This window comes from Callorhinchus milii, unplaced genomic scaffold, assembly GCF_018977255.1.
Source record: "Callorhinchus milii isolate IMCB2004 unplaced genomic scaffold, IMCB_Cmil_1.0 Scaffold72, whole genome shotgun sequence".
NCBI lineage: Eukaryota > Metazoa > Chordata > Chondrichthyes > Chimaeriformes > Callorhinchidae > Callorhinchus > Callorhinchus milii.
The window spans coordinates 231123-249026 of NW_024704813.1; the positions used below are offsets into that span (position 1 = coordinate 231123).

Below are 17904 nucleotides of genomic sequence, written 5' to 3' on the forward strand. Positions count from 1 at the left end.
AAACTAAGCCAACATCATAAACCTTGGACTACTTCCATTGCTCAACTGCAGTTCCTTCTTAAAGCCACGTCAAGCAGATTTCCAAATATAGCTGAGCTAGGAGTGACAAAAGGGAATGGTTCATTTGCCTAGCGCTGGAAATTAAATGGGAGATTGGGCCAACTGGATCAAGCCCCAATACCATATAGGCTTTTAAAGACTAACCCAAACAATGTCCCAAGTTTTACACAATTAATTTCCAGTACAAGAGACAAGGTACTGAGATTCGGGGGTGGGGTTAGGTTTGTGAAGTTGATTGGGCACATAGCAGTTAAGTGCCTGGAGACTAAAAGAGGTCAATAAAGAAAAACCTCATTGAGGAGTTAATCCTGTTGAGTTCTTTTTTTTCTCAAAAACCTCCCCTCCCAACCCAACAGCTCATTTAGAATCCAAGCTAACAAATGATCGCACTTAACCCCTATGATCAACAGTGCTTGTCCATGCATTTAACGCAACGTGAGAGCCCTGGACGGTTACTGGTGAGGAAGAACCATAACTTACTCCCAGGAAGAAATCTTGACCATGATTAAAACTTTGCCCTCGATACAGTTGATACTTCAGTCACAGGGCGTTGGTCAAAGTCAAAAGGACTCGGATGCAATGGGGTGCGGGGCCGACTGACGCGAAACCTAGTTTCTGCAGAGTCACTGCTGTGGTTTTAATAGAACAAAGAGGCCAATTCCTGTACGCTTCTACAGAAGTTAAGGCCTTTAGAAACAGCAAAAGGGAGGGTTTATCTGTGATACGCATCCAAGCTAAATGCAACAACTGCAAGGAAAGTATTTTTTTTTAAAAAAAGAAAAGTTCAATACAAGTCTAAGGTTCACAAGCTGCCTCCTACCTGCCTGTGTGTATTTTTTTTAAAAAAAATTCTAAGACTTCTACTGAATCCTAACAATGGACTGTCAAGAGTTTCTCCTCTCTCTGAAATTCAAGTCACTGCAAGGGGAAATTGTGCATCTGGCCATCTGGATTTGTGCTGCTTCATCCAAAAAAAAATCTTCCCCCCACTTCGCCCGCTCCGCCAATAAATGTTAAAAAGATATCCTTGGGCTCTATTAAGTTGAGGGAGAATTGCTTAATACTAAGAGGTGGCTTGAGCATTAAACCACTCCCATTTCCTTTCCCTTTTTTTTAAAAAAAATAAAAAAGTACAATTTTTCGTTACCCTCTCCAAGCGCTGTGTGTTAAAATTAGCCCTTCCTTGGAGCTATCTTTGTGAAGGTATATTTGGCTTTGAAACATAAAGGAAATGTGAAGGACAACACTTGCAGTTTATAAGAAATGGAGTCACAGCATCACTAATAATCCCCATGAAGTGCAACTGAAAGGGAATTCTACACAGCGTTAGATTAGTTCTAGGAGAGCAATCGTGGACTATTTTAAACGCGAGCACACAAGTTCGCCCGGAGTTCTGGGCAGGGGTAATCCTGGACATGCTGTTAAGTTTGAGTGTCAGTTCTTTTCCCCTCCATTACAGATCTCAATTAAAAAAAACACTTTCAGTCTATCAGATTATATATGTGTGTAAATATTACATATATATATATATACATACACACATACACAAAATCACACCACACTAATGTACCGTAGTAAATCTGGAGAGAGGAGAAAACAGAAGAATGCTTTGACATGCCAATGGCATAGATTCAGAATGGACAATATCAGGGCAGAACAGATTTCTTTACACAGTTTAATTAGCAGGTGGAACGGGTTACCAAGGAAGGGTGATCGAGGCCAGGACACCAATTTAAGAAGCAGCTGAATGCTGAAGTGGGAAGTCAATGGGGTGGATATTCTGGAGGGACGACCTTTCTTTTAATCCGTGATCGCACCAGTGTGATATGGTGCAGCAGGCAAGGCATAGATTACAAAACGAATCCATTCCCAAAAAATAGAGAAGAGCAAGAACTTGCTGAGCATCAGACACACAAGACTGAATAAAAGTGCTTACCAGTATAGATTAGTTTCCCCCCACAAAATACAGTCAATTCACCTGATAAGGCACTATATCACACGCAAGGATTATTATATTTTTACAGTTCGACTGTACATTTCTGTGGATATTTACGATCTTTGCACATACCGACATCAACATTTCAATCATTCAGAATATACTTTAAAGCACATCAAATCTTGCTGTTCTCCAGCACTCCCTCCCTAAGAGAAAAACACAATTTTTTCCTAAAAAGATGAAATGCAAGATCTCTGCATTTTCTATCAAGTTTTATCAAAAAATTGCCCAACACTTACAGACATTTGGTAGCGTCTTGCTAAAGGTTCAACTCCAGAACCAACCTGCAAACAAGCAAGAATCAGCCTCAACCAGATCACATGAAAAGGCTTGCAATTTTTGTAAGGATTACACTTAATTAAACTATTCCCCCATTTTGGCATTGTTAAAGGAGCCATTCATGCCTATAAATCCAACCTACGGGGAAGGGATTCAATTGGGTGCAAATTACTAGGTGGTAGCAGTCTTTACCATACTGCTGGAATTTAACCATCTCAAGTTCTCGACTCATTTTAGTCAGATGAACTTCAGGCTACAAGAAAGAAAAAGTTTTTCAGCTCTAAAACAGAACTGCGAGAGTCGGTCGACCATAAAATGGCAGAATACGGTGAAGTAAATCACAAGGTCTACCGCACTTTAATTGACCACTTCAGAAGCGGAAAGTTATAAGTTTATAAGATTGCCCATAATGAGGAAGGCAAAAGGAACTAACGAAGGTCAAAAGGAACCAAAATGTAATGGGTGGTGTTGTGTGTGTGTGTGTGGTTGAGGGGTGGGGGGGGGTGGGAAGAGGCATTTTGCATGCTAAAGTTTGCGCCATTGCATTGTGCGGCCTGAAAAAAACAGTTTGAACAGTTCAGATGAATGGATAGAGCATGATAGCATCTTGCCACATATGAGACCCACTATTGTGCAGTTGCACAAACTAGTCGCAACCTGAATGCACAACTCGTGCTCACGCTCGGCAATTGCTGTGTAAAGTGGGTGGGAGGTCACACCCCCCCCCACCGCAGAACTCATCGTGCCCCACTTCCTCTCATTCACAAGTAGAGAAGGAAGTCACTGGATTTCTTAGGAACAAAATAAAAACACAAGAATGAATGTAACTCTGAAGGAGGGGTTTTAAACCAGGGCTTGGAAACACAAGCCAAAAGTTGAACTAGTTACTTGTTTATGGGTGAAAATAAAATTGAAAGATTCATTGCTGTTATTCTGTAGAATTCATTGGCTTCGGCAGATTTTACATACAGTGCTGCCTCTTAAGACCTCCCACCCTCCCTCTCCGTTATAAGCAAGAGGTCCTGTGCTGCCACAGTTGCCATTAGCACACGGACTGGACCCCTGGCTCAGCATCGTGCTCCGTCACCTTCAAGCGCTCTGGGACACTGCGTGGGTGGCGCTACATAAATGGAAGTTGTTGTTGGGACAGTTATCCTTGTAGTAAATAATGGCCGATATCTGGATCGTCAGGTCGCTGCTAATGTTGCTTCCTGTGTACCAGGTGGCAGGAAGAGCATGCTCATGCCATTTCCTATGCTCTGCACATGCGCAATATGCAGCGGAAGAGATGTTAATGGTGTTCTGAGACAGGGCACACATGTGCAGCACGCAGGAAGCAATGTTGATTGTGTCCCGATGACCTGGAAGTCTAGACATTTTTAGTGTAAAAAGCCAAAGCAGCAACCCGATGACCGAGAAGTCCGGCATTTTTTTTAAATATAAAAACACACACATTCAGTTATAACGAGAGACCAGAGGGAGTGGATCAAGACACACTAAAACCCACTCTCACTAAAACTATTGTCCCGTTAAGTGAAGAAATGTTTTCTAAGGATTTCAGAACACACAAAAGCAGAAGCATGAACCTCGTCACTTAAAACACGACTGAAAGTCCCAAAACAAAATCAAACTTGGTTATAAAGAATGTCCTAGCTCCAGAGGAACACAAGCACAGAACCGATATATGAAGAAATATGGCAAGCTCCAATGTGCGTATCCATAAACTAGGGAGAACAAGTCCTTTCACTTTCAAGTGCTTGTTATTATTGCATCCATTTAAGATGAGAGCTCCTACAACTAATGTAAGGGAAGTAGAGAATCAATCCCATCTGTAACCAGACGCCGAATACCGGTTGATCCACAGATCGCTCCGCGCGAAATAACCCCATAAATATAGCTCAGTTACAATAACACATTAAGGAAGAGTAGGTTTCTGGCAAGCAGTGGAGAGTGTTGTTTTGTTTAAGTCAAGAAGTTGACACGAGCACTTCCCAAGTTTGTGCAAAATAAAATAATCATATCCCACTGAAGCAGTTACATAAAACTGCAAAGTTCAAAAATATGGTCCATTCCACAGGTTTTCTTCTGAACTTCTACCACCTAACCTTGCAGGCTGCTCGTGTAATTGTCACCATTTCCTCTTCCTAGAACAAAACAGCAGGAACTCAGCTGCAACATTGATTAATCTTTTCCTTTCCCTCTTTTCACCTGCTGTTAAGAGATTGGGGGATCCAGTATCCAAACTATCTTACCCATCTTTATAAAGCTCCGTACATGAATGAAACCGGTCATTTTAAATAGTCTTCAAATTCTTTTACATAGGAAAACAAAAACAAAAAACAAAATACGCAAGTCCATGGTATGTATGTATGTGGAGATGACTAAGAAACTGCGTTAAGAACGAGAACCTTTCACTGCTGAAAGATTGATTAGGAAGGAACAATATTGCTTAACAGCAATACTTCGCACGTGTTTTTAAAAAAAATACACTGAAGCAACCATTGGCCCGAAATTCCACCTCGTCTTGGCCTGTAACACCATTTTGTCTTAAATTTAGGATTGTTCAAAACTGGGGAGGGGGAATCTTCATCCTGAACGGACTTCCCCAATTAAGGTCAAATGTAAGAACATCCCACAATTCTGCTTGATCTTACATTTAAAAAACCCAGTAGGTAGAAAGTTTTTTTGTTAACAACTTAATAGAACCAACAAAAGGCAAAACGATTGTGGTTTATGTCAATGCCAAATAGAGTGAAGAGAATATCAGATTGCCACGCTCAATTAAGGGAATGCACATTCAAAATTTTCCCAATGCACTGTGAAATCCAAATTAAAAGACAGCACTATTTCAACCGCACAATGGCACCACTGAGCGGAGCGTCGCCGGACAGAAGATTCAACACAAGCAGCAACCGGGCAGAACATTTAATAATGAGCAGCTCGTCCTTTTTCAGCCGTGGGAAGTGCTGGAAAGCTTTCGTAGGGGACGGACCTGTTCCTTTTGAAAATCAGCAGATCGTTGTGCAAGTCACATCCTCCAGAGCGAACAGTTTAAGTGACATCTGCATAGATTATACTTGCAAGGGCAGCTGACAAGTCACTAATAATATATGCGCATACACACACACAAAATCTGCTAACAGGAAAGAGGAACTAACTACCGCAATTTGTAGAACGAAGCTTTGGGTGGGGTGCGTTATCACATCATGGGAATTCACAAAATAATAAGGATCTGAGTGAGAAGTGAAGCAAACCTAACTAAATTGGATGGATTGCCTAACCAAACGCAAGGATTATCATTATTAGATCTGAGTTCTCCAATAAACTCGAGCAAAGAAACTTCAGGAGTTCCAGCCACAAACCGTCTTGCGATCGAGTGTGGAACTAGTGTGTCCTAAACTTGGCATCTGTAACATTGAATCATCTCAAAGTGCTTCGGGGGTAATCGTTATCAAGTGTAGCGACGATTTGTAAGCAAAATGTAGTGACTGTACTTACAAGCAAATGCAGCAGCCAATTTGCCTACAGCGAGTCAATGACTTCAATTATCTGAGGGATTGTTGGCCAGCAAGCTTCAAAATATTAAAAAAAAACTGCTACAGCAAGTTCCCGCAGAAGGTGAGAAATTAAAAGAATAGGATTGGAAGTCAATAACCAACCGTCAAAAAAAATTCACACCTTGTATATAGACATGAGACCATTCAGGTCCTAAGTCTATTCCCCTGTACAGGATGCAGCCTACTTAAATAAATAATAATAATAATCCTTGCATTTGATATAGCGCTTTTCACGTCGGGAGGACGTCCCAAAGCGCTTCACAGAATATACTGTAAAGTGAATTGACTGTATATTTGTGGGCGAATGCGGCAGCCAATTGCGCACAGCAATGTCCCACAAACAGTCGTGGATTGAAAATGACCAATTTATTATTGTTTTTGGTTTTGGAGGGATTATTATTAGGCTCTGTGTGGAGTAAGGAAACTTGCCCAAGGTTTCGCCCTCTGCCTGGAATTGAACTCAGGTCTCTCACTTGCAAAGCGAGTGCTCTAACCACTGAGCTACAGGACTCCACAATTAAATTAATGTGGCTGAGAGCACATGGACTGCTAAGCAGGCTTCATCTATCGTTGATGCTCTTCAACCAACTGCAGCTCCTCAAAGCGCTCTTTCCCATCGACCCCTCTTTAGGCTCATGACCTTGGCTCAGCGTACACGACACGCAATGAAGCCGAGGTCAGGAACTGAAAACTACTCGTCTCCACGTGTTGAGAATTGAGCAGCGAGCACTGCGAATGTTATTTTACACTGAAGAAGCTTAATAAGGAGGTCTCCAAGCCAGAGAGAGAGAGAGAGAGAGAGAAAAAAAACACCTTCCTTTATCCAACTATCCTAATTACACAGAATCTACAACAAGGATACCAAGGGGAAAATACTCACAGATCTACCGAGTATCTTCTGCCGCATTTTACAGGTTACTTACTCCAAGCGGACCGGCACTAACTGCTCACCGCAAGCAGAATGGAGTCGTTTGACAGGACAGAGTGCACGTGTGCTGACCAGCAAATGGACATTGAGCGCCCATTGCGTTGTGTCAATATTCTACGAGGGCGCAAGGGTTTCAAACAGAAAGCACACGTGTCCTGCAGTTTCAAAATAGCATCTAGGAACAAGAGTGGATGACTTAGGCCCTGGGAGAGACTCCAGTCATTTGTAGCACCAGCATTTATGTGGTGCGGCGATCATGGTTTTCCTTCTGAAAATAGCCTTCTAAAAGTATCCGAGTGCCACAAGTCATAGTTGCGCTGTGATAAAAGGTCCCTGCCAGCCCCCCCCCCACCCACCCCCAACCGAGACTGAGCTGTCTTGGAAGGGGATCTGCTGGTATTTCGAGGTACTGTTAATGGTCGACCAGCCTGTGGGGCTTGTTAATGAGACTTTGGAGGTGTCGATAGGCTCTCCAACTAAAGCCACAGCAGTTAAGACGCTCAGCCCTAAGCGAAGTGGAGAGATACCTCACTGAGCAGTCACAAGTCAGAATTTAGACGGCTCTCTCGTCTTTTCTGGGTCACAGGAAAAGCACATTTATCTCGATATGGTTTCTGCTCTTAGTAAGTCTGAGTACAGTAACAAGTCATTTTGCAAGTGTAGCAGAGTATTGCATCAGACTGCACCAAAGCAGTAAGATTCAGATCAACAAGTTCAAAGTGAGTTTATTTCGAATTGTATCCATCCGCATTTGACAGGGAGCACCTTTTCTCACGAAAAAAAACCCAATCGATACAGCTGGAAAAAAAACTTCACTCGATGAGCTGATCTGATCTGAGGCAACATGGGTGGCTGTCAACTTGGCCAAAGTGCAGCGTTCAACCCACACCAGCAGCATCCTACGCAGCAAATGGGCCAAGAGGAACGCTAACATATGGAAAAGCGTAAAGTCACCGGTGTAGCGTAGCAGCCGACAAAACAGCTGCGGTTCAACCCAGATGGTACATCCCATGTGTCAAACTCAACTCCCAATAGGGGTCGCGTATATACGCAGGAATAGAAAACAGCCAGAGCTGAGCAGCCGCGACAGTCAAGGAAGTGCAAACCGATCCCCACCGAAGTCGTTTTGCTCAACTCCTTGCAACCAGGGTATCTGCTCTCGCCGTCAAATTCCCGGCTTCCTTCACGTTCAGCAAGAGAGAAAAAAACGTGAAATTCATTAAAAGCAGCAGCTTGACATTTTGAAAAGGTCATCGGGTCTTTAGCTGGCAGAAGTCGACCTTGAAAGCAAGCTCCTAAACGACAAGACCATTTCCCGTCCTATTCCCAGGATTATACATGTATAAATATCTTTGTCTGCCCAGAATCTAGGCACCAATTTCACTTCCTACCCGTTAAAAAAAACAGCCAGAAGGAACATCCGAGTGCCTTCCATTTCATCAATTCAGTGTTTTTTTTATACACACACACACACACACTCATATATAAAAAAAGAAGTTATTTATAGGTTTTTTTTGTACCAGACAGTACAGGGGATTGTAGTTCTCTATGATCTCATCCGTCCATTTAACAGACAGTTCAGTCAAAGCCTAGTGTCAGGCAACAAAGGCAATTGAATCGCCGCACCCAGTACACAGATTGGCGCTGTGACACTGGCTCTTCCACTGCCAAAACCCATCACATGCATCTGAACCTCGGCTTCAGAGCAGAGGGAAGCAGAAAACCTGCTTAAAGCCAGCTGCCGTGGGCCACGTTCAACAGGCCTGGTGACGTAACCGAATAGACTCCGAGAACAGATGCAAAATTCAGCTCAAGGTTTCCAAAGCAGTGAATTCAAAGCTGCTTTACTTTTAAGAATTTGCAGGTTCCAATTACACGAGAAAACAAAACACATGCTCTTTAGGAAGAAAACGGGTGCCTTCATACCACTGGGGTGGCCGGGTTACAGCAAGAAGGTCTCAGGTTATTAGTTGTGCTGTGATTGGTTTTAATTTCTATATGTTTCAGTCCTGGCTAACTAACCTAACCTCCTGGATAACCAGCGTAACCTCCTGGATAACCAGCGTAACCTCCTGGATAACCAGCCTAACCTCCTGGATAACCAGCCTAACCTCTTGGATAACCAGCCTAACCATTGAAATTCATTAGGCAAAAACTTGCACAATTAAAGGGCTGCTGTTCCTCAGGTGTTTTATTAATAAACTGGATGCTGTTGGTACGAAATTAATAAACTGTGAAAGACTTGAGAAGCCTAAATGGCACTGCGTTAAAATCTGACACTCCCTTCTCCTCTGTTTCTACCAACACGAGCATAGTTTTAGCTTCATCGTGCACAAACGCAGTCCCTCGCTCTATTCCTGCTTACGCAATCAGCAAATCAGCATTCTTAATTGTAGAGCAATAATGAATGCAGCATCAGAGACAGCGGCAGAAAACCAAACATCTACGCATACAATGGAAAGACACAATTACAAGAGTTTGGGGGAAGAGTGGGAGAGGTAAGGAAATAGGGTGGGGGAGAAAGGGAAAGCAAAAGCGGATTTAATTAAACAGAGCCTTTTAGGAAAGGAGTATTTCTCAAAGCATTATTAAAAGAATCACTAGGTTAGAAAACCACGAACAATGAAGGGAAAAGGGTCAAACCCTGCAATGGATTGGCCAGAACAAAAGAAGAGAAAAATTGTAAATTTTCCTTCAGTTCCAGAATTAAATTTCCTGTTTTCTGAGAACAGGAGCCACAGGGTTTTTTTTTTTGGGGGGGGGAGGGCCTATTACATTTCACAATCATTCCGTGAGAGAGGCATTACCTCCTGCATTGATGTTAGTGGTAACACCAGATTTTATTGCCTAAACTGCTCGTCTCCATTGGCAAAGAAGCCTCAAGACGAGCAATTGTTTTTTTCCTCCACCCCCTACCCAAGCTCATTTTATTTCAACATTTTGCTGTCTAAAGCCATAAAATAAATCTTATTGGGCCCAAGAGAAATTGCCAGCGTAACGTTGAATCGATTTTTTCTGCAGGACTTCTAGGAACTGCTCTCCTTTTCTTTTTTTAAGCAACAAAATTCCAACATTCCTGTAGTTTCTGAATTAGTAGTTTGTTCCACAACTGAAAGGAATAGCTTTTAATTGATCTCTCAGTTTGCAAGTCAAAAAACACACCACCCACAGCCACAAAAGGTCATTTCACACCGTGAACAGCTATTGTAATGTTTGTGGTTCGGTAATTTATAATGGTTCAGCTCGATGACATCACTGCTCAGCAGTTATTACACTGGCAATTTCTCAACACAGATCCGGAAAATGTTTCCTGAAAACTAGTAAAAGCTTCAGGGGTCATTTTTAAAGAGTTTCGAGACTCCCCACCCCCCCACCCCACCTGACATGAAAGACGCTATATCGAAAACGCAAGGATTATTTTTAATAATTTCTTTTGCACCACTGAAGGCCCTTTACAAAAAGAAAATTAAATGAATCTTAGGCTCAGGTCAGTGCTGTTTAAATATTACTTGCAATAGCTTTGGGCACAGTCACAAGCCTGAAGTCCAAGCTGGTGCTTATTTTCCAGCTAATAGAATCGAATAAAGTTTAAGATGCAGATACATACTGTGGTTACTTAAAATTGTCAGTACACAAGTACTGGTTCAGTATTTAATCAACTGAGTTAACTTAAGTCAATTTCAATTTTCTGCGGATCAAATTTTATAACATCACGACTGAATGACAAGAAAGAGTTTGATTACTATTACTGAAAACGGACAAATCTTCCCTCCCATCACTCATTGCCAAGACTTGAGCGCGTGCAATTTGGGGCAAACATTTCTGCACTTTTCTATTGGTACAGGTTATGGCATTCAGATGTCAAAATCTGTCTTCAACAACCACTCAAAGGAATGGGCCAAAGTGGCCTTTGTATAAGCGTGGCCTCGGAGCGGGTGCGCAAAACAGGTTCCAGGGAAGTTGCTAACTGGAAGCGGTTGCTTCAACAGGTGACTTTACAGAAGTCCAAGATTTATTGCTTTTGACTAAAACTCATGGGCAAATGGTTTCAGCGTGAAACTTCACTCCATAATCATCTGCTTGCAGTTCATGTTAATTTCACACCCCGTGGCAAGTTAATCGCAGGGTGTGATTAACAGCAAAGGCACACAATTAGTGACCTAATCAACAGGGGAAAGTACTGTTATGGATTGAGTTGATTGCTTTCCCGGAATCAAAATACAGTAGAATACTATTTTCAGCGTTATTAAAACACAAGAAACTTTTCTAGAAACAATACATATTTATGATACACTGACTCAGTTTCCTGGTCTTTGAATAGGGAGAGAGAAAAAAAACATGTTGTCTCACTTCATGACAGCACTGATTTCCTTCTCTTCTTCTAAAAAACATTGATTTGTGGTGAGTTACAGTTCTGTGCGTGCTACCCTTCCTGAAAACCTCACCCAAGTGATCAGTGCTCAAATGCAAATCCAATGGTCATTCTTCATGGGAACCTGGACACCAAGTCTTACGTTCTTATATTGGCAGGTTTTGCCAATGCAGAGCACTAAATAGTTCTTATATATATAAAAAAATTAGTGGCACAGCCTGCCTGGCCATCATCCTGCCTCTTCAGAGCAAAGGGTGAAAGTATCTCCTCTATGACGCCTGCAAGGGTCTTATTCAAGAGACTGGTTTGGCCAGTTTCCATCCACATTCCAGTGGATACCAAACGGTGCACAATTTGGTACAAAACTGGCAAGTTTGTTCAGGGGAGTCACAAGAATGGTTGGGTGTGGGAAATAGGAAGTTTTTCTAAACCGTTCTTTCAGTCTCGCTTCCCATCTCTCTTCCAACTTGTTCGGTGATGCAACACGGCTTTATAAAGCACAATGTGATGCAATTCTATGTGAAAGGTGTTATACAAGAAAAACCTATTGTATGCAGAACAAACAGGAGTGATTTATTAGCCTCAGCCATTCTCTTCCCCTGTGTGTGAGCACACAAGAAAATACCATTGCTCAGCTTTTGGGACATATCAACAAACTCCAGTCTTTCATGTCCCATGTAAAGCCATTGGTTTTCCACACCACAACACTTGGCGACATTGAAAGCTACTGAATAGCACATAAATGCTTTAAACATGCTCACATTTGTGCCTAAGAGTTCAAAAAGTAAACTATGCCATCCACGGCCACAGGCTAACCTCAATACCCATGACTATACTGAAGACGATTAATAAACTGTTGAACCAAATACACTGGGAAATTAATACAGTAAAACTCAGGTGGGACCGCAACATTTAATATGATTTAAGCGAAGTCCAAGTTGGAGGCAAACTGTACAAATTGCATAAAACCTTATTCAATCAATAATCTACACTGCAAATGAGTCATTCAATGCAGCCGATAAGTGGGCATGCGGTGACAGGCCGAGACTGTTTCCCGCGATTCAATGGAGCCGGTGAATAAGTGCATACGCATCGACACGTCAGGACATCATTTCCCTCAATTCGATACAACCGGTAATTGCGGGAGTAATGGAGGATAGGGGAGAAGCGTTATAAGTTCGGCGGTGATTAATACAACCAGTGCACAGAAATCAAAGCGATTTTGAGTGGAAACTGAATGGGACTCGGTTGGATGTATGACTTGGGCGATTGTACGATTTACAAAGATAACACTTATGTGAGGTTTACTGCATACATCTGCTCACAATCAATATATGGCCTTGTGCGTGGTGGCAAAGCATGAGGATGAGATGGAATAAAAGGCATTCATTGTCTCCTTGCAAAAACAGACGAGGTGAACACAACTGGTACCAAATAAACCCTTCTCAAGCAGCTGCTCTGAAATGTGGAGAAGCATTTCCAGCCGCTCCTCCTGCCTCAAAAATGTGGCAATGGCTGTTCTCGAAGTATGACAAACACACAGTGATAGAACGATTTGTAAAGCATTGTAGAGTCGTGTAACACAGGATGTGAGACACCTCACCACTTCCAGTATTCGCAGGTGGAAAGACAAACTGCATGTGCTGACCTACACAATTAACACAAATCATTCAAGATACAATGCCTCTACGGTAACTGTTTAAATTGAGTAAATTGTGGCATGTGCACACTATGTGGGAGGGGGATGGGCAGGGGGAGAAGAGGGGTTATGCAAGCAATGCTAACCGAAGAGATTCCATACACAGTCGAAGACGGGGGGGGGGGGGCTTCCAGAAATGCTTCTGGAACGTATCAATGACTTTTTCAGTCTGCGCTACCACACCCTACCAGACTAAACTCACCATTCGGGCGCTGAATAAAGGATCTGTTTGCAAATGAGGGAGGGGTTGCAAAAGAGAGGAAGTAGATTTGTGTATATAACTCTGAAGTTATTGCGTTTTTCGAGTAATTCATACATTTACAGTTTTTAAAACATCTTAAACATCAATCATTTCAAGGGAGGGTTTTTTTTGTGTGAAAAGTCAGCTAACTTTCACTTCACCCTAAGCAATGAATTACTCTTAATAAGTGTAAGTGCAGTACCAAAACTACTGCTTGCCATTAACTTCTTCCACAGAGGATATATTGTACTGCACACACACCACACACACACACACATATATATATGAAAGAGAAAGGATTAGAAGTGTATTGGGGAGACTGAGGGAGGGAAAGAATTAGGATGGGTGGAAGCTCATTTGCCAAATCCTTGCATTTGATATAGTGCCTTTATGTCAGGGCGACTTCTCAAAGCGCTTCACAGGATTTACTGCAAGGTGTAGTCACCATCTTTTTTAAAAAAGGTGAACAAGACAGTCAATTTGCACACAGCAGTGCCTCACAAATGGCTGCAAAGTGTACCACTAATTTTACAAGGGAGGGTGCTGGCCAAGACATCAGGAGAAACCCCCTTCACGCTTCAAATTGTGCCATGGAATCTTTGACGTCCACCTGAACAGGACCTTGATGTAAGGTCAAGTCTCAATTCAAAGGACGGCACTTTCCACAATGCTGGACCCCCACAGCCCAATGCATTGAAACGTCAACCTAGAATATTTTAGTTCAAGTCTGAATTCGGAGACGAGAATACTGCCAACTGAGTCGGGCTGAATTTAAGCACTGGTCCCCACTGTTTTGAGCCAAATTGCCCGTTTGATTGCTGTAGGTTCTGTGCGAATCAATTCTATAATGTTATCGTTAAAAACCTTTGCTGACAAGAGATGGTTTAAGGAGCCATCTCAGAGATCACCATCTCAAATATTTTTTGGTCGCATGCTTTGGGACTGGAAGCCTGTTTGATTTGTTTGTTTGTTTGTTTGTTTGTTTAGCAAACAAAATGGGCAATATCAGTACACTGGAGGGAAACAGCAGCAGTCGAGGTAAGAGCAGCTTAAAAGCTAAATTTTCAAAGCTAAAAGCCACTCGCCTACAGGTTTCTTTTGCTGTCAAGATTTCCGTGACCAAATTAAGACTGTAAGTTCTCCCATACCACTTCACTACGCAGCCCACTCGCACATAAAGGCAAAAGAATGAGCGGGGTTAGCTCACACGTACACCCATTTAATATCAGTGACCATATTTGTCACCAACACCCAGGAAAATTGTGGTCGCAAAGCTTATCTTTTGTTACAGCATTATTGAGAACACAGAAAAGTTCTCGAAACTGCAAACCTAATTTCCTTTTGAGAAAACCTATGACTACGGTAGTCTTCTTTGGCTTAGCTGCTGAGGAAGGCGTAATATAACAAACAGGACTCAAGTTCATTCATTAAAGCAGTTCGTTCAGATTCAATTTAGCATGGGGGAGGGGATGTAGTTTTAAGTTCAGAAGTTTACTTTTACTGCCAAAAATGCAAGCTTCAGATTTCTTTTTTAATACATATATATATAACATAAAAAAAGAAACATCTATGCAAATCATCAAAGGGTTATAAATGTGAAACTAGACCGTTCCAATGAAGCATGGCTTGATCTAACCTGGGGGAGGGGGGCGATGACTAAATTGAGATAAAAACGGGACTATTGTGCTAAGTCAGAGGCTTTATGGCGAAAACCTGCCAAACTGCCAAATAAGGCGCTTCCATTAACGACTGGACTACTGTTAGGAAAGATGACGCATTGCAGGAAGCTTTGAGTCACTTTGGTTCCACCACTTTAGTTGGACAAAAGCCAACAGAAAAAGTAGGGGGTTTTTTTTCCAAAAAAAAAACCACACACCACTTTCTCCCTCCAAAAAAAAAAGGTTCAAATCGCCGAATGAATAAATACCAATCGGCGCACCTTTCTCACCAAAAAAAAAGGCCAATATAAGATCCTGTAAAGCAAACCACCGGCTTTTTTTTTTGATTAAGTTTTTTTTTGTGGGGTGGGGGGGGGTTTTGCAAAACTGGTGTGTGTGTTAACCGCGTAATAAAACGAATCTCTCTCTTACACAAACATATACATATATATATATATAGACGCATATATATTCACATTGAAAACTACTCTTAAAAAAATCACTTTTTCTTTATTATTATATAAAAAAGCACAAAAATCAAGGAGAGGAGTTGGGGAGAGAGACATTGGCCTGTGGTGGGAGGGGAAGTGGGGGGAGAAAGAGATCCGGCGCAAAAGGAGAGAGGGGGGAGAAAAAAAAGTGAATTGTAGATGGGAGTTATTTGGGTTTGGGGGTGAAGTGTGGGTTGAGCTGTGTGAGTGAGTGAGGGAGTGAGTGGAGTGTGAGTGAATGAGGGGAGTGTGAGTGAGTGAGAGTGAGGGGAGTGTGGGGGTGGGGGGCAGTGTGGGGGGGGCAGTGTGGGTGGGGCTGTGGGGGCAGTGTGGGGAGGGCTGTGGGGGTGAGGGGGCAGTGGGGGTGGGGGGGCAGTGGGGGGGGGGCGTGGGGGGGGGGTAGTGTGGGGGTGGGGGGGCAGTGTGGGGGTGGGGGGGCAGTGTGGGGGGGGGGGGGGGCAGTGTGGGGGTGGGGGGCAGTGTGGGGGTGGGGGGGCAGTGTGGGGGTGGGGGGGCAGTGTGGGGGTGGGGGGCAGTGTGGGGGTGGGGGGCAGTGTGGGGGTGGGGGGCAGTGTGGGGGTGGGGGGCAGTGTGGGGGTGGGGGCAGTGTGGGGGTGGGGGGGCAGTGTGGGGGTGGGGGGGCAGTGTGGGGGTGGGGGGCAGTGTGGGGTGGGGGGCAGTGTGGGGTGGGGGGCTGTGGGGGGTGGGGGGGCAGTGTGGGGGGGGCTGTGGGGGTGGGGGGCAGTGTGGGGGCGGCAGTGGGGGGGGCAGTGTGGGGGGGGCTGTGGGGGTGGGGGGGCAGTGTGGGGTGGGGGGGCAGTGGGGGGGGGGGCAGTGTGGGGGGGCTGTGGGGTGGGGGGGCAGTGTGGGGGGGCTGTGGGGTAGGGGGGGCAGTGTGGGGGGGGAGGGGCCGCCGGTCGGGGGCCCGTTACAAAGTAACAGTCGCCGCCGCTCCGCCTCAACCCAACTTGAAAAAAAGGGGTGGGCGGCGCCCCGCGCTCCCGGCCCCGCCCCCTTCCTTTGTGACGGAGAGGGGCGGGGCAGGAGCAGCCGGGGCTCTCGACCAATCGCAACGCGCGGCCGGGGGCGGTCCATCCAATCACGGGAGGTGGAGGGCGGGGCGTCCGGCCCAGCACGGTAGGTTGCGCCCCTCCCCCCCCCCTCCCCCTCGGGAGCAGAAACGTGTGGGTAATGGGACGAGACAGAGAGAGAGAGAGAGAGGAAACGACTCTCTCAGTCGCAAAGTTTTTACAACAAAGTTTCGAGCCCTCAACAGCATCCGAGGCTGGAACTTCCAGGTCGTTATCATGTGTCTCTGCCCCCCCTCTGCCCCCCCCCTCCCCCTCTCTCTATATATATATTATACACACACATATACATACATATATACACATATACATATATATATACACATATACATACATATATACACATATACATATATATACACATATACATATATATACACATATACATATATATACACATATACATATATATATATACACATATACATATATATACACATACATATATATATATTTCTCATCTGTCTCTGCAAACAAAATGCACGTCCCGACTCGAACCAACTTCAAAAGATCAACCCCACCCCTTTTTTTTTAAATCTGTAGATATATATATATATATATATACACATAGACATACACTCACTCAACTCACTCGCGCACAACTTACATACATACATAATAGCAGTAATGATCGATATAATGTAAAACAAATCTCGTTCAATTAAGGGAGAGAGACAGAGAGAGAGAAATAATAATAATGATTGGTCACCGCTGTATTTTTTTTACACACACAAAAAAGTTTTTCTTAGTTGTGGAGAGACGGGGAAACGGTGACCCATTCGGGGTCTTTTTTTGTTGCCCCTCTCCCCCCTCTCTCTCTCCCCCTCCCCTCCCCTCTCCCCCTCCTCTCCCCCTCCCCTCCCTCTCCCCCATCTCCCTCTCCCTCTCTCCCCCTCCTCTCCCCCCCCCTCCCTCTCTCCCCACCCCTCCCTCTCCCCTTCTCCCCCCCTCTCCCCTTCTCCCCCACCCCTCCCTCTCCCCTTCTTCCCCCCCTCTCCCTCTCCCCTTCTCCCCCCCTCCCTCCCCCCCTCTCTCTTCCCCTCTCCCCTCTCCCTCCCAATCGGATGACTCGGGCGCGTGGTAACTTACTCACCGTCTTAGGCATTTTTTTTTCTCTCTCTCTCTCCTCTCTCCTCTCTCGGGTCTTCTTCCTTTCGGGTGTTTTTTTCCCCCAAAAAATTGATTGCAAAAAAAAAAACACAAACGGGGACTTCCCTTCTTTCCGCGCTCTCAAAACCGAAAAAAAAAACCCCGACACAAAAAAAAAGTCGATCGGGTTTCGAAACCGAATCGCCGCCTTTTCTCTCTCTCTCTCTCTCTCTGTGTGTGTGTGTGTGTGTCTCTCAAAACCAGATGTTGCTTCTGCCCATCGGCTTTTTTTTCTCTCTCTCTCTCTCTCTCTCTCTTCGCTTCTGTTGGCGATTCGATGGCAACGCAAATATCAGTCACTTCACCTCCAGACACAGAGACACACAGAGAGGAGGAGGAGGAGGAGTGGTGGTGATGGTCAAAAGTAATGAGATATATATATGTGT

At 44.2% G+C, this 17904-nt stretch overlaps 1 protein-coding gene across 2 annotated transcripts in view; it reads right to left on the reverse strand.

Annotated features, from left to right (window-relative positions):
• Positions 1–17488, reverse strand: part of msna (moesin a) — a 38337-nt gene extending 20849 nt beyond the window's left edge. Inside the window, exon 1 of one of the 2 annotated variants that reach the window (XM_042345674.1) lies at positions 17463–17488. In XM_042345674.1, coding sequence (XP_042201608.1) covers positions 17463–17474 — 12 coding nt within the window. In that variant the 5' untranslated portion in view covers positions 17475–17488. Of the gene's footprint in view, positions 1–2295; positions 2317–17462 lie in introns of those variants that run through there. The other variant, XM_007893445.2, reaches the window with a different exon arrangement.
• Between the last annotated feature and the right edge of the window lie 416 nt (positions 17489–17904).